The sequence below is a fragment of the Salmo salar genome, chromosome 14, assembly GCF_965601325.2.
Source record: "Salmo salar chromosome 14, fSalSal1, whole genome shotgun sequence".
In the NCBI taxonomy this organism is placed as follows: Eukaryota; Metazoa; Chordata; class Actinopteri; order Salmoniformes; family Salmonidae; genus Salmo; species Salmo salar.
In genome coordinates, this window is record NC_138304.1 from 58,494,041 (window position 1) to 58,512,282 (window position 18,242).

Sequence of the window (18,242 nt, forward strand, 5' to 3'; positions counted from 1 at the left end):
CATTGCTTAAAACTGTTGTTTTGATTAATGAAGCAATAAAACTGTCCTTCTTTAGACTAGTTGAGTATCTGGAGCATCAGCATTTGTGGGTTCAATTACAGGCTCAAAATGGCCAGAAACAAAGACCTTTCTATTCTTGTTCTGAGAAATGAAGGCTATTCTATGCGAGAAATTGCCAAGAAACTGAAGATCTCGTACAACGCTGTGTACTACTCCCTTCACAGAACAGCGCAAACTGGCTCTAACCAGAATAGATAAAGGAGTGGGAGGCCCCGGTGCACAACTGAGCAAGAGGACATTGGAGTGTCTAGTTTGAATAACAGACGCCTCACAAACCAAGATGGCGTAGCAGTCGGACGTGTGTTTGTATTGTCCCGTGTAAATAGTTGTTTTCCTCATTTTTTTCGTATATATTTTAATCTCACTTTCCATCTACGGACTGAATATACTCTCCTGCAACCCGCCTCACCCAATGTGGTACGGATCTGCTATTTTTATACTTTAGAACTGGAACCCCCAACAATAGCTGGCCAGATAACTAGCTACTAGCTACTAGTTGTCAGTTAGCCACTGCTAGCGGTCTTCACCGTTAACTCGGACACCAGCCAGCTTCAGCTCAGTCAATACCTGCCAGTCTGCACAGAGCGATATCAACCCAGAGCATATCGGACTGCTTTTCTCTACAACATCTCCAGATTCCTGCCGCAAGCTCTGGACCATTACACCGGATCATCGCAGCTAGCTAGCTGCAACCGAGTGGCTACTGCTGGCTAACGCCTCTGTCCCGAAGCAAGCACCAGTTAGCTTTGAGCTAGTCTCAAGTTAGGCCCATCTCCCAGCTAGCCGAAGAGGTCTACCAGCTAAATCTTGGGCTACAATACCTCTTTTGCCAATTGGCCTGGACCATTTTTTGCCGACATGGAGCCCCGCTGATCCATCATGACTGGTCTGCTGACGTAATCGTCCGACGTGGTTTCAACTAGAGGTCGACCAATTAATCGGAATGGCCGATTAATTAGGGCCGATTTCAAGTTTTCATAACAATCGGTAAACAGCATTTTTGGACACCGATTGTGGCCGATTTTTTTAAATGAATTTTTTTACCTTTATTTAACTAGGCAAGTCAGTTAAGAACACATTCTTATTTTCAATGACGGCCTAGGAACGGTGGGTTAACTGCCTTGTTCAGGGGCAGAACAACAGATTTTTACCTTGTCAGCTCGGGGATTCGATCTTGCAACCTTCCGGTTACTAGTCCAACACTCTAACCACCTGCCTTACATTGCACTCCACGAGGAGCCTGCGTGGCAGGCTGACTACCCGTTACGCGAGTGCTGCAAGAAGCCAAGGTAAGTTGCTAGCTAGCATTAAACTTATCTTATAAAAAACAATCAACCTTAACATAATCACTAGTTAACTGCACATGGTTGATGATATTACTAGTTTATCTAGCGTGTCCTGCGTTGCATATAATCGATGCGGTGCGCATTCGCGAAAAAGGACTGTCATTGCACCAATGTGCACCTAACCATAAACATCAATGCCTTTCTTTAAAATCAATATACAAATATATATATTTAAACCTGCATATTTAGTTAATATTGCCTGCTAATATGACTTTCTTTTAACTAGGGAAATTGTGTCACTTCTCTTGCGTTCCATGCAAGCAGTCAGGGTACATGCAGCAGTTTGGGCTGCCTGGCTCGTTGCGAACTGTTTGAAGACCATTTATTTCTAAACAAAGACCGTAATTAGTTTGCGTGAATTGTACATAATAAATGACATAATATTGTAGGTTGTACAATGTAACAGCAATATTTAGACTTAGGGATGCCACCCGTTAGATAAAATATGGAACGGTTCCATATTTCACTGAAAGAATAAACGTTTTATTTTCGAAATGATAGTTTCCGGATTTTACCATATTAATGACCTAAGGCTCGTATTTCTGTGTGTTATTATATTATAATTAAGTCTATGATTTGATATTTGATAGAGCAGTCTGACTGAGCGGTGGTAGGCAGCAGCAGGCTCATAAGCATTCATGCAAACAGCACTTTTGTGCGTTTGCCAGCAGCTCTTCATTGTGCTTCAAGCATTGAGCTGTTTAGAAATTGTCCTGTTCCCACGGACACCGTAGATAGCAATGGTCCTGGTTCCCATGGACACCGTAGATAGAAATGGTCCTGGTTCCCATGGACACCGTAGATAGAAATGGTCCTGGTTCCCATGGATACCGTATATAGAAATGGTCCTGGTTCCCATGGACACCGTATATAGACATGGTCCTGGTTCCCATGGACACCGTAGATAGAAATGGTCCTGGTTCCCATGGACACCGTAGATAGAAATGGTCCTGGTTCCCATGGACACCGTATATAGAAATGGTCCTGGTTCTCATGGACACCGTATATAGAAATGGTCCTGGTTCCCATGGACACCGTATATAGAAATGGTCCTGGTTCCCATGGACACCGTAGATAGAAATGGTCCTGGTTCTCATGGACACCGTAGTATTTTTTCTGAGCCTGTGTGTCGTAGGATGAGAAATCTGAAACCACTTGAAGCTGGGATGTCCCTCCTACCATTTAATTCGCTCTTCCGACTGTCCTTCAACTCCTGGTTGAACACTACATCACAGCCACCGACAAAGCACATTGCTTCAATCCTTACATCATAGCGCAGTATCTTTAAGACAGCGCCTTTAAGACAGCGCCTATAAGACAGCGCCTATAAGACAGTATCTTTAAGACAGCATCTTTAAGACAGCACCTTTAAGACAGTGCCTATAAGACAGTATCTTTAAGACAGCACCTTTAAGACAGTACCTTTAAGTCTATCTTTAAGACAGTATCTTTAAGACAGCGCCTATAAGACAGCGCCTATAAGACAGTATCTTTAAGACAGCATCTTTAAGACAGCGCCTTTAAGACAGTGCCTATAAGACAGTATCTTTAAGACAGCACCTTTAAGACAGTACCTTTAAGTCTATCTTTAAGACGGTATCTTTAAGACAGCGCCTATAAGACAGGATCTTTAAGACAGCACCTTTAAGACAGCACCTTTAAGACAGCATCTTTAAGACAGTACCTTTAAGTCTATCTTTAAGACAGTATCTTTAAGACAGCGTCTTGGTTACTGTCTGCATAACTTTGTATAAGGGAAAATAAAACTTTCAGTGATCTTTGTGGGTCTGAAAATAGGCCTAGGTCTTCTTTTGGTCTGGTCATACAAGCACCAAAACACACAAATAGGCCTAGGTCTTCTTTTGGTTTGGTCATACAAGCACCAAAACACACAAATAGGCCTAGGTCTTCTTTTGGTCTGGTCATACAAGCACCAAAACTCACAATGTGCTCAAGCCTGCCAATGAAACATTGGCGTCAATCTTTACTCTGACAATTCAAGACGGCGCTACCCGTAGCTCTAATAAACATTATTCAATGTCAAAATCCTAAAAAATAGAGATGTTTCTATGTTAAATGCACATGTTTAGTAGTAGTGGATTGAATACATCTATTTGCTTAACTTTAAAGTGTTTCCATTCCCCTTTAAAACATCTCCTACACTATAAATACTATAACAGTACCACTAACTGGTAATAATATCACTAACTCGTAGTAGTAACCAGTAGTAACCAGTAGTAACAATTGATACTTCATTGAATGCATACATATTATAGCAATAACACAGTAATAACCTAGTAAAAAATATAGAACCTTGTAGGCAGTAAGACAAACTGACCAAGGCTCTGTTATAGAGACATGAATGTGAAGAAGAAAGTGGCGGGGCTGCCGTTTGGCTGAAAAACGAACTACAGATTTCACCATGGTCAGAATGAGTGGCTGGGAGCTGATTTATCAACGAGGACGCGATGTCCCTCAGCTGTGTTTGGTCACGCAGGGACACCGTTGGACTGAACCTTGGACCACAGCTGATTAGGTGCTGACTAGTTCGAGTTAGTTCGTTTACATCTGGAATAAAGGTTTGTATGTGTGTAATTCATCTCAGCCGCGCTGGACAAGAGACTTTGTGAGTATGTTTACAAAGTAATAAAACACAATTTCTACTATCATTTACGGATTTTCAGACTATTTAGGATGTTGCACACCGCGTTCAGCCGAGGGTGGGCAACATCAATTGTCCGAAAATGGTGGTGGAAAATTGTTTAAGACGAGACACATTTCCCCGTTTTATTCCGGTGGCTCGCCACTAAAGCTCGCTAGTTACGGAGGAAAATGGTGAACACGAGTGTATTACCAGGTATACACATCAAGCCTTAGACAGCAGAGATGCCAACTCTCACGCGTTGGCCGCATTTCACCCTGTTTTCACCCTCTTTCTACTTAGTAGATTGTATTGTCAACGCGTCATTTTAACTGTGCTGCAAATCGTTTTGAAATCGGAGCATCTACGCCTGCAATTTAACACCACGAGTGGAACCTCTATCATTGTCCAGTCTGGCCACAGCACCGTCATTGTAAATACGAATGTCTAGTTAAATAAAAGTTAATTAATAAAACTGAACAGCGGCATATGATTGGTCTAGTTATGTAAGGAATCAGGGGGATTGGATACATGTTTTAAGGAAACGCCCCTCAATATTAGTCTGTCTATGTAGGATCTTCAACTAGTAGATATAAACCACCTGAATATTGATATTCAATAGATTTTTCTTGAAGGTTGGGTGTTTTTCGAGAAATTATCCCTATTTTTAAAGAGAGAGTTCACCCCAAATACAAAATGTTTGTGACCTTACCTTGAAAGCAGTCTATGGACAAGGACACTGCAATCAATCTATGACTTGTTTACCCACTGCCATCAATATGACCATTTCCTGTGCAGATCCTTGGTGTATTGGTGACAATTCCTGGCACGTATCACATACAACTTTCCACCTGAGAACAGGGATCCCTGCTTCCAACCTTCCCACTGTTCCTAGAGAACAGGGATCCCTGCTTCCAACCTTCCCACTGTTCCTAGAGAACAGGGATCCCTGCTTCCAACCTTCCCACTGTTTATAGAGAACAGGGATCCTGTTTTTAACCTTCCCACTGTTTCTAGAGAACAGGGATCCAACCTTCCCACTGTTTCTAGAGAACAGGGATCCCTGCTTCCAACCTTCCCAGAACAGGGATCCCTGCTTCCAACCTTCCCACTGTTTCTAGAGAACAGAGATCCAACCTTCCTACTGTTTCTAGAGAACAGGGATCCCTGCTTCCAACCTTCCCACTGTTTCTAGAGAACAGAGATCCAACCTTCCCACTGTTTCTAGAGAACAGGGATCTCTGCTTCCAATCTTCCCACTGTTTCTAGAGAACAGGGATCCCTGCTTCCAACCTTCCCACTGTTTCTAGAGAACAAGGATCCCTGCTTCCAACCTTCCCACTGTTTCTAGAGAACAGAGATCCCTGCTTCCACACTTCCCACTGTTTCTAGAGAACAGGGATCCAACCTTCCCACTGTTTCTAGAGAACAGGGATCCCTGCTTCCAACCTTCTCACTGTTTCTAGAGAACAGGGATCCCTGCTTCCAACCTTCTCACTGTTTCTAGAGAACAGAGATCCCTGCTTCCAACCTTCCCACTGTTTCTAGAGAACAGGGATCCCTGCTTCCAACCTTCCCACTGTTTCTAGAGAACAGAGATCCCTGCTTCCAACCTTCCCACTGTTTCTAGAGAACAGGGATCCCTGCTTCCAACCTTCCCACTGTTTCTAGAGAACAGGGATCCCTGCTTCCAATCTTCTCACTGTTTCTAGAGAACAGGGATCCCTGCTTCCAATCTTCTCACTGTTTCTAGAGAACAGGGATCCCTGCTTCCAACCTTCCCACTGTTTCTAGAGAACAGAGATCCCTGCTTCCAACCTTCCCACTGTTTCTAGAGAACAGAGATCCTGTTTTTAACCTTCCCACTGTTTCTTGCATCTCCCTCTCATTTCATTACTGTCTGAACAAAGTGACAAACCACCTAAAAAATATGTTTACAAAATATTAGCAAAATCTCAGTCATCAAATGTTGAGTGTCCATGTAATGTTCAAACTGACCACCTGACCTGTGGGTTTTATTCCCACCCTGGTCACAGGCCTAAGTCATGTCATGTTCAAACTGACCACCTGACCTGTGGGTTTTATTCCCACCCTGGTTACAGGCCTAAGTCATGTCATGTCATGTTCAAACTGACCACCTGACCTGTGGGTTTTATTTCCCACCCTGGTCACAGGCCTAAGTCATGTCATGTCATGTTCAAACTGACCACCTGACCTGTGGGTTTTATTTTCCACCCTGGTCACAGGCCTAAGCCATGTCAAAATACGTAGAATTGCAGGAAATGATCTATAAAAGAGTGAAATGTTCCTGATGGAGGACCCCCAGTTCCCCGTCTAGGGGTTGTGCCAGGGGGCAGTGAAATGAAGATGGCAAATCTCACTCCAAGCTTTCTTCAAAAGTTGGCAGATGTAGTGTCTGCCTAGGCAATAGCGTGTTATTATGCAGCAATACCTGAAAAAATACCTAAAGAAATCCTCCAAGAGTAAAGTAGATTCAGATAGTCTTTTATCATTGTATCGCTCTGTTAGTTCCAGTGTCGTTCAGGCTGTATAAATGTTGTCTGTATTTCTAAAGTTGCAGATTCAGTTTAGGCTACAGGTTATACCTTTGACACTCTGCCCCATCGACAGGCTAGAGATAGATTTGACGTGTGTGTGTGTGTGTGTGTGTGTGTGTGTGTGTGTGTGTGTGTGCGCAGTGTGATGGATGGGGACCGTATAACCACCCTGTCTACTCCTGTCATGGTTGTGGATGTTGATGTAGTGAAGAGGAATGCTGAGAGAATGAGAGGACACTGGACCAAGCTGGGAGTCACACTTCGACCCCACATGAAGACACACAAGACCCTGTAAGACACACACACACACACTTACACACACACTTACACACACACACACACATTTACACACACAATAAGAGACCTGACCTGTGTGTGTGTGTGTGTGTGTGTGTGTTGTGAGTGTGGTGATATAATGACAGGTGGGTCTAGGAGTTGTATCGTGGTGTCAACACTGGCAGAAGCCGGTTTCTATGCCGACCACGGATATGACGACATCCTGTATGCCTACTCTGTTCCCTTCGACAAGGTACACCCTAACCCCTCCACCCTGCACCCTAACCCCTCCACCCTGCACCCTAACCCCTCCACCCTGCACCCTAACCCCTCCACACTGCACCCTAACCCCTCCACACTACACCCTAACCCCTCCACCCTAACCCCTCCACACTACACCCTAACCCCTACACCCTAACCCCTACACCCTAACCCCTCCACACCGCACCCTAACCCCTCCACACCGCACCCTAACCCCTCCACACCGCACCCTAACCCCTCCACCCTAACCCCTCCACCCTGCACCCTAACCCCTCCACCCTAACCCATACACCCTGCACCCTAACCCCTCCACACTACCCCTCCACCCTGCACCCTAACCCCTCCACACTACCCCTGCACCCTAACCCCTCCACACTACACCCTAACCCTTCCACACTACACCCTAACCCCTCCACACTGCACCCTAACCCCTCCACCCTAACCCCTACACACTAATCCCTCCACACTGCACCCTAACCCCTCCACCCTACACACGAACCCCTCCACACTGTACCCTAACCCCTCCACACTGCACCCTAACCCCTCCACACTACACCCTAACCCCTCCACCCTAACCCCTCCACACTACACCCTAACCCCTACACCCTAACCCCTACACCCTAACCCCTCCACACCGCACCCTAACCCCTCCACACCGCACCCTAACCCCTCCACACCGCACCCTAACCCCTCCACCCTAACCCCTCCACCCTGCACCCTAACCCCTCCACCCTAACCCATACACCCTGCACCCTAACCCCTCCACACTACCCCTCCACCCTGCACCCTAACCCCTCCACACTACCCCTGCACCCTAACCCCTCCACACTACACCCTAACCCTTCCACACTACACCCTAACCCCTCCACACTGCACCCTAACCCCTCCACCCTAACCCCTACACACTAATCCCTCCACACTGCACCCTAACCCCTCCACCCTACACACTAACCCCTCCACACTGTACCCTAACCCCTCCACACTGCACCCTAACCCCTCCACCCTGCACCCTAACCCCTCCACCCTAACCCCTCCACCCTGCACCCTAACACCTCCACCGTGCACCCTAACCCCTCCACCCTGCACCCTAACCCCTCCACACTACACCCTAACCCCTCCACCCTGCACCCTAACCCCTCCACCCTAACCCCTCCACACTGCACCCTAACCCCTACGCCCTAACCCCTCCACCCTAACCCCTCCACACTACCCCTCCACACTGCACACTAACCCCTACACCCTGCACCCTAACCCCTCCACACTACCCTTGCACCCTAACCCCTCCACACTACACACTAACCCTTCCACTCTGCACCCTAACCCCTCCACACTGCACCCTAACCCCTCCACTCTGCACCCTAACCCCTCCACCCTGCACCCTAACCCCTCCACACTGCACCCTAACCCCTCCACACTGCACCCTAACCCCTGCACCCTAACCCCTCCACCCTAACCCCTCCACACTGCACCCTAACCCCTCCACCCTAACCCCTCCACCCTGCACCCTAACCCCTCCAAACTGCACCCTAACCCCTCCACCCTAACCCCTCCACACTGCACCCTAACCCCTCCACACTGCACCCTAACCCCTCCACACTGCACCCTAACCCCTCCACACTGCACCCTAACCCCTCCACACTACCTCACTGCCTACACACTAACTGTACAGCTAGTTAGTTGCCACTTGGCTACTCTGTGCCCTTCGACTATGTATCCTACACCAGACCCTTAAACTGTGTGCGCTTGCGTATCGTGTGTGTGTGCGTGCGTGCGTGTGTGTGTGTAAGGTTGAGCGCTGTGCGCTGCTGGCAGAGCGTCTGTCTCTGTTCCAGGTGTTGTTGGACCACAGAGATGCTCTGGAGCAGCTGAGGAAGAGACCACTGACAGACGGACGAGTTTGGCACGTCTGGCTCAAACTGGACTGTGACAACGGAAGAGGTGAGAAGGGGGGGTTCTAGAATGTTCTAGAATGCTATTATGGTGTTGGAGAATCCTTCACTGTTCTGTTCCTTCCTGGGTCAAAACTATGTCAAATATGTTATTGTTTGAAATGTACGATATAAATTAAGTTTGATTTGATTTTGAAAGTCAGATACTTTAAATTATTTGAGGTGCACTTGATTGGGCTTTGGTGTTTAATATTCCATTGGTTCGAAATCAAGTCCACCTCAAGTATTTGACTCATGTACTTGACCCAGGGGTGCGTTCTGTAGGATGCAATGTTTTGAAAACGTTCAGAAAGCATGTTCCTATGTACAACAAATTATGCCTCTCTGATGTGTTGAATGAGCGATCACGTCGGCTCCATTCATGGAGTTTCTATACGCAACGTTGAACAACATTTGGCCACTGAACGTGGCTCTGGCTTGTGTTCAGTATAACGAAACGGTGTGCAATGTTGAATTAAATTAAAACGGTGTACCTTACTGAACGACCAGTTCAAAAACTTTTTGATTATGGTAGCCCAGAGGACAGTTTTTACATTTTTGTTATTTTTATTATAAAAATATTTTTTTTTTAACCTGTTTTCTCCCCATTTTCGTGGTATACAATTGGTAGTTAGTCCCGTACGGACTCGGGAGAGGCGAAGGTCGAGAGCCGTGGGTCCTCCGAAACACGACCCAGCCAAGCCGCACTGCTTCTTGACACAATACCCACTTAACCCGGAAGCCAACTGCACCAATGTGTCAGAGGAAACATCGTACACCTGGCGACCCTGTCAGCGTGCACTGCACCCGGCCCGTCACAGGAGTCGCTAGTTTTGCACTGTTGGTTAAGGGCCTGTAAGTAAGCACTTCACCTGTTGTATTTGGCGCACGTGACAAACTTTGATTTAGTGCGCGATGGGACAAGGACATCCCTGCCGGCCAAACCCTCCCCTAACCAGCTGGGCCAATTGTGCGCCGACCCATGTGTCTCCCGGTCGCGACAGAGCCTGGACTCTAAACTGCACCACTCGGGAGGCCCAGAGGACAGTTACCATGTGGTGGGATTATAGTGGCCCAGAGGACAGTTACCATGTGGTGGGATTATAGTGGGATTATAGTACCCCAGAGGACAGTTACCATGTGGTGGGATTATAGTGGTCAGAGGACAGTTACCATGTGGTGGGATTATAGTACCCCAGAGGACAGTTACCATGTGGTGGGATTATAGTACCCCAGAGGACAGTTACCATGTGGTGGGATTATAGTACCCCAGAGGACAGTTACCATGTAGTGGGATTATAGTACCCCAGAGGACAGTTACCATATGGTGGGATTATAGTACCCCAGAGGACAGTTACCATATGGTGGGATTATAGTACTCCAGAGGACAGTTACCATGTGGTGGGATTATAGTACCCCAGAGGACAGTTACCATGTGGTGGGATTATAGTACCCCAGAGGACAGTTACCATGTGGTGAGATTATAGTGGCCCAGAGGACAGTTACCATCTGGTGGGATTATAGTACCCCAGAGGACAGTTACCATGTGGTGGGATTATAGTGGCCCAGAGGACAGTTACCATCTGGTGGGATTATAGTACCCCAGAGGACAGTTACCATGTGGTGGGATTATAGTGGCCCAGAGGACAGTTACCATGTGGTGGGATTATAGTACCCCAGAGGACAGTTACCATGTGGTGGGATTATAGTACCCCAGAGGACAGTTACCATGTGGTGAGATTATAGTGGCCCAGAGGACAGTTACCATCTGGTGGGATTATAGTACCCCAGAGGACAGTTACCATGTGGTGGGATTATAGTGGCCCAGAGGACAGTTACCATGTGGTGGGATTATGGTGGCCCAGAGGACAGTTACCATGTGGTGGGATTATAGTACCCCAGAGGACAGTTACCATGTGGTGGGATTATAGTGGTCAGAGGACAGTTACCATGTGGTGGGATTATAGTGGCCCAGAGGACAGTTACCATGTGGTGGGATTATGGTGGCCCAGAGGACAGTTACCATGTGGTGGGATTATAGTACCCCAGAGGACAGTTACCATGTGGTGGGATTATAGTGGCCCAGAGGACAGTTACCATGTGGTGGGATTATGGTGGCCCAGAGGACAGTTACCATGTGGTGGGATTATAGTACCCCAGAGGACAGTTACCATGTGGTGGGATTATAGTGGTCAGAGGACAGTTACCATGTGGTGGCATTATAGTGGCCCAGAGGACAGTTACCATGTGGTGGGATTATGGTGGCCCAGAGGACAGTTACCATGTGGTGGGATTATAGTACCCCAGAGGACAGTTACCATGTGGTGGGATTATAGTGGTCAGAGGACAGTTAGCATAAAGTGGGATTATAGTGGCCCAGAGGACAGTTACCATGTGGTGGGATTATGGTGGCCCAGAGGACAGTTACCATATGGTGGGATTATAGTGGCCCAGAGGACAGTTACCATGTGGTGGGATTATAGTACCCCAGAGGACAGTTACCATGTGGTGGGATTATAGTACCCCAGAGGACAGTTACCATGTGGTGGGATTATGGTGGCCCAGAGGACAGTTACCATGTCGTGGGATTATGGTGGCCCAGAGGACAGTTACCATGTGGTGGGATTATGGTGGCCCAGTGGACAGTTACCATATGGTGGGATTATGGTGGCCCAGAGGACAGTTACCATGTGGTGGAATTATGGTGGCCCAGAGGACAGTTACCATGTGGTGGTATTATGGTGGCCCAGAGGACAGTTACCATGTGGTGGGATTATGGTGGCCCAGAGGACAGTTACCATGTGGTGGGAAATGGTGGCCCAGAGGACAGTTACCATGTGGTGGGATTATGGTGGCCCAGAGGACAGTTACCATGTGGTGGGATTATGGTGGCCCAGAGGACAGTTACCATGTGGTGGGATTATAGTGGCCCAGAGGACAGTTACCATGTGGTGGGATTATAGTACCCCAGAGGACAGTTACCATGTGGTGGGATTATAGTACCCCAGAGGACAGTTACCATGTGGTGGGATTATAGTGGCCCAGAGGACAGTTACCATGTGGTGGGATTATGGTGGCCCAGAGGACAGTGATTATAGTGGCCCAGAGGACAGTTACCATGTGGTGGGATTATAGTGGCCCAGAGGACAGTGATTATAGTGGCCCAGAGGACAGTTACCATGTGGTGGGATTATAGTGGCCCAGAGGACAGTTACCATGTGGTGGGATTATGGTGGCCCAGAGGACAGTTACCATGTGGTGGGATTATAGTGGCCCAGAGGACAGTTACCATGTGGTGGGATTATGGTGGCCCAGAGGACAGTTACCATGTGGTGGGATTATGGTGGCCCAGAGGACAGTTACCATATGGTGGGATTATGGTGGCCCAGAGGACAGTTACCATGTGGTGGGATTATGGTGGCCCAGAGGACAGTTACCATGTGGTGGGATTATGGTGGCCCAGAGGACAGTTATGATGTGGTGGGATTATAGTGGCCCAGAGGACAGTTACCATGTTGTGGGATTATAGTGGCCCAGAGGACAGTTACCATGTTGTGGGATTATAGTGGCCCAGAGGACAGTTACCATGTGGTGGGATTATAGTGGCCCAGGGGACAGTTACCATATGGTGGGATTATAGTGGCCCAGAGGACAGTTACCATGTGTTGTGCTGCGTGAGTGTTGTGATTTCAGATCAACACACATCGATCAGGTCACACCCACCAAAGGGGAGCAAATGTACCTTTTAAAGGGGGTTGAAGAACGATGAGCACCGTTTTGGGGAAACGCATCGTTCAGTAGAAACGTTGAAGTGAACTGATCACACCGTGGTTCTGTTCTGTAGCCGGTGTTCTGCACTCGGAGCCAGAGGCACTGCGATTGGCCCAGGCCATCTCTGAGTCAGAGGGGGTGGAGCTGACGGGGGTGTACGCCCACTGTGGGAACACCTATGGCTGCAGAGGGGCGGAGCAAATACACGCTGTTGCCCGTGAAACAACCACCCTCGTACTGCAGTTCATGGAGAAGTAAGAACGCGCACACACACACACACACCACACATACACACACACACACACACACACACACGACACAAAGATACATACACACACACCCACACACAGACACACAGATACATACTCACACACACTCACACAAAGACACACACACACACACAAAGACCAACACGTCTCTCTCTCTCCAGACTGAAGGCTGTGGGTATCAGCTGTAAGTCCAGTATAGGCTCCACCCCCTCCTGCAGCCAGCCAATCAGTGACATGGCCAAGCTCAGCGAGGTGCATCCTGGGAACTACGTCTTCTTCGGTCAGTATATATGTGTGTGACCTCAACAGATCTATAGTAGTAGAAAGCAGTGTTGTTTTCTGATTGGCTGCTGTGCTTTCTGTAGACGTGCAGCAGTCTGTGATTGGTTCTTGCGGTCTGGAGGACGTGGCTGTCAGAGTTCTGAGCAGGGTTATAGGTCACTCTCCTCACAGAAACCAGCTGCTCCTCGACTGTGGCTGGTCCGCTCTCAGGTACAGAAGCTGTATTAAATACTGTCGTTATTACTATAATACTATTGTCATAGTACTGTTATTATTATCAAACTTAGAAACGTCATCTCACTGTCAACTGCATTTATTTTCAGCAAACTTAACATGTGTAAATATTTGTATGAACATAACAAGATTCAACAACTGAGACATAAACTGAACAAGTTCCACAGACATGTGACTAACAGAAATGGAATAATGTGTCCCTGAACAAAGGGGGGGTCAAAATCAAAAGTAACAGTCAGTATCTGGTGTGGCCACCAGCTGCATTAAGTACTGCAGTACATCTCATGGACTGCACCAGATTTGCCAGTTCTTGCTGTGAGATGTTACCTCACTCTTCCACCAAGGCACCTGCAAGTTCCCGGACATTTCTGGGGGGAATGGCCCTAGTCCTCACCCTCCGATCCAACAGGTCCCAGACGTGCTCAGTGGGATTGAGTTCCGGGCTCTTCGCTGGCCATGGCAGAACACTGACATTCCTGTCTTGCAGAAAATCACGCTCAAAACGAGCAGTATGGCTGGTGGCATTGTCATGCTGGAGGGTCATGTCAGGATGAGCCTGCAGGAAGGGTACCACATGAGGGAGGAGAATGTCTTCCCTGTAACGCACAGCGTTGAGATTGCCTGCAATGACAACAAGCTCAGTCCGATGATGCTGTGACACACCGCCCCAGACCATGACGGACCCTCCACCTCCAAATCGAGCCCGCTCCAGAGTACAGGCCTCGGTGTAACGCTCATTCCTTCGACGATGAACGCAAATCCGACCATCACCCCCGGTGAGACAAAACTGCGACTCGTCAGTGAAGAGCACTTTTTGCCACTCCTGTCTGGTCCAGCGACGGTGGGTTTGTGCCCATAGGCGACGTTGTTGCCGGTGATGTCTGGTGAGGACCTGCCTTACAACAGGCCTACAAGCCCTCAGTCCAGCCTCTCTCAGCCTATTGCGGACAGTCTGAGCACTGATGGAGGGATTGTGCGTTCCTGGTGTAACTCGGGCAGTTGTTGTTGCCATCCTGTACCTGTCCCGCAGGTGTGATGTTCGGGTGTACCGATCCTGTGCAGGTGTTGTTAAACGTGGTCTGCCACTGCGAAGGATGATCAGCTGTCCGTCCTGTCTCCCTGTAGTGCTGTCTTAGGCGTCTCACAGTACGGACATTACAATTTATTGCCCTTTCCACATCTGCAGTCCTCATGCCTCCTTGCAGCATGCCTAAGGCACGTTCACACAGATGAGCAGGGACCCTGGGCATCTTTCTTTTGGTGTTTTTCAGAGTCAGTAGGAAGGCCTCTTTAATGTCCTAAGTTTTCAGGGTCCTGTAAAAGGGACGTTTCTTTTTTTACAGAGTTTATATTACTGTCATAGTACTGTTAATATTACTACTGTCATAGTACTGTTATTATTACATAATAGTATTGTTATTATTACTATAATACTGCTGTCATACTACTGTTATTATTACTGTAATACTACTGTTATTATTACTATAATACTGCTGTAATGCTACTGTTATTATTACTGTAATGCTACTGTTATTATTACTGTAATGCTACTGTCATAGTACTGTTATTATTACTGCTGTCATAGTACTGTTATTATTACTGTAATACTGTTGTAATTACTATAATACTACTGTCATAGTACTGTTATTACTATAACACTACTGTTATTATTATTATTATCATCATCACTTTCAGTCTCGATGGAGCTGGGAAACTGCCCACTGGATACGCTGTTATAGAGGGACATCCTGACCTCAGGTACTACTACAGATATTACTACTACTGTTATAGAGGGACATCCTGACCTTAGGTACTACTACAATACTACTATGGTAATACTACGACTGATATTACTACTACTCTTATAAAGGGACATCCTGACCTCAGGTACTACTACAGTACTACTATGGTAATACTACGACTGATATAGAGGGACATCCTGACCTCAGGTACTACTATGGTAATACTACGACTGATATTACTACTACTGTCAGAGGGACATCCTGACCTCAGGTACTACTACAGTACTACTATGGTAATACTACGACTGATATTACTACTACTGTCATAGAGGGACATCCTGACCTCAGGTACTACTACAGTACTACTATGGTAATACTACGACTGATATTACTACTACTGTCATAGAGGGACATCCTGACCACAGGTACTACTACAGTACTACTATGGTAATACTACGACTGATATTACTACTACTGTTATAGAGGGACATCCTGACCTACTACAATATTACTACTGTACTGCTGCTACTATACTTCTGCAGTACCACTAGTCTGACCCCTGTCCTCCCTGTCTCTGTCTGTCTGTCCGTCCCCCTGCAGGTTGTTATCTATGACCCAGGAGCATGGCAGAGTGGAGCCTCTCTCAGGACAGCTGGACTACAGCAGATACCCCCTGGGAACACTACTGACTATTATACCTTACCATGTGAGTACTCATCCCCTATTCAGTCATCCCCTACCGCATTAGTACTCATCCCCTACCGCATTAGTACTCATCCCCTACCGCATTAGTACTCATCCCTTACTCATCCCCTACCGCATTAGTACTCATCCCCTACCACATTAGTGCTCATCCCTTACTCATCCCCTATTCAGTCATCCCTTACTGCATTAGTACTCATCCCCTACTGCATTAGTACTCATCCCCTACCGCATTAGTACTCATCCCCTATTCAGTCATCCCCTACTGCAGTAGTACTCATCCCCTACCGCAGTAGTACTCATCCCCTACCGCAGTAGTACTCATCCTTTACCCATCCCCTACCGCATTAGTACTCATCCCTTACTCATCCCCTACCGCATTAGTACTCATCCCCTACTGCATTAGTACTCATCCCTTACTCATCCCCTACTGCATTAGTACTCATCCCCTACCGCATTAGTACTCATCCCCTATTCAGTCATCCCCTACTGCAGTAGTACTCATCCCCTACCGCAGTAGTACTCATCCCCTACCGCAGTAGTACTCATCCTTTACCCATCCCCTACCGCATTAGTACTCATCCCTTACTCATCCCCTACCGCATTAGTACTCATCCCCTACCGCATTAGTACTCATCCCTTACTCATCCCCTACCGCATTAGTACTCTTCCCCTATTCAGTCATCCCCTACTGCATTAGTACTCATCCCCAACTGCAGTAGTACTCATCCCCAACTGCAGTAGTACTCATCCCCTACCGCATTAGTACTCATCCCTTACTCATCCCCTACCACATTAGTACTCATCCCTTACTGCATTAGTACTCATACCCTACTGCATTAGTACTCACCATTTACTCATCCCCTACTGCATTAGTATTCATCTTTTAATCATCCCCTACCGCATTAGTACTCATCCCTTACTCCCCTATTCAGTCATCCCCTACCGCATTAGTACTCATCCCCTACCGCATTAGTACTCACCATTTACTCACTGTCATCCCCTACCACGTTAGTGCTCATCCCTTACTCCTCCCCTATTCAGTTTACCCCTACCGCATTAGTAATCATCCCTTACCTCATCCCCTATTCAGTTTACCCCTACCGCATTAGTAATCATCCCTTACCTCATCCCCTACCCACTTTCATCCCTACCACAAATTGTCATTGTTCAGTACTTGTGCTGCATGTCAGAGGAGTAATAGAGGTGTGTTCATCCAGGCTTGTGCGACAGCCATGATGCATTCTGTGTACTACGTCCACTCTGGAGGTCGGCTGGTGGGAATGTGGACACCCACACGCGGCTGGTGATCAAAGGAGCATCATGGGAAATGTAGTACTGCGTGGGTCCGTGGATGTGTAGTCCTGACAGAGTGAGCGTTGCAGGGAATCAGCCTGAACAAAGAGCTGGACAGAATCACAGATTTATAAATCACCTTGCAGCTCATTATGTGTTGTTGGGAAATGTCCTTCCCATTCTTTCCTTATGTCATCGTTTGTATTGTTCTCCATCCTGTATTATACAGCTGTCACTGACACTAAACCATGTTCTACACTAATCAATAAAACACTTTCCTTAAACATTTTTTGTATTCTCCCAAACTGGATGGTCATTGTTAGTAATATGATGTCGACCAGACACTTATAACTAAACGTATACACGGAGTGTACGAAACATTAGGAACACCTGACCAGGTGAAAGCAATGATCCCGTATTGATGTCACTTGTTAAATCCACTTCAAAAGGCGAGGAGACAGGTTAAAGAAAGATAAGTCTTGAGACATGATTGTGTGCCATTCAGAGGGAGAATGGGCAAAACAAAAAGATTGAAGTGCCTTTGAACCACAGGAGGCTGGTGAGGGGAGGACGGCTCATAATAATGGCTGGAACGGAGCGAATGGAAACCATGTGTTTGATGCCATTACCACGAGCCCGTCCTCCCCAATTAAGGTGCCACCAACCTCCTGTGCTTTGAACGTGGTACGGTAGGTAGTAAGTTCTAGACGTACCGGTTTGAGTCAAGAACTGCAACGCTGCTGGGTTTTTCACACTCAACAGTTTCCTGTGTATATCAAGGATGGTCCACCACCCAAAAGACATCCAGCCAATTTGACACAACTGTGGGAAGCATTGGAGTCAACATGGACCAGCATCCCTGTGGAACGCTTTCAA

At 47.2% G+C, this 18,242-nt stretch overlaps 1 protein-coding gene across 2 annotated transcripts; it reads left to right on the top strand.

Moving 5' to 3' along the window:
• Positions 1 to 3,849: 3,849 nt before the first annotated feature.
• Positions 3,850 to 17,654, top strand: zgc:162816 (D-serine dehydratase). 2 transcript variants are annotated; one of them, XM_045694542.2, is made up of 10 exons: positions 3,850 to 3,985; positions 6,747 to 6,896; positions 7,005 to 7,134; positions 8,930 to 9,080; positions 12,915 to 13,095; positions 13,272 to 13,390; positions 13,476 to 13,602; positions 15,322 to 15,384; positions 15,969 to 16,074; positions 17,291 to 17,654. In XM_045694542.2, the coding sequence occupies exons 2-10, from the start codon at positions 6,751 to 6,753 to the stop codon at positions 17,378 to 17,380; spliced, it is 1,113 nt and encodes a 370-aa protein (XP_045550498.1). In that variant the 5' UTR covers positions 3,850 to 3,985; positions 6,747 to 6,750; the 3' UTR covers positions 17,381 to 17,654. The 2 variants fall into 2 exon arrangements, with proteins under 2 accessions (XP_045550498.1, XP_045550497.1); XM_045694541.2 differs by having other exon boundaries at positions 3,875 to 4,032.
• Positions 17,655 to 18,242: the final 588 nt, after the last annotated feature.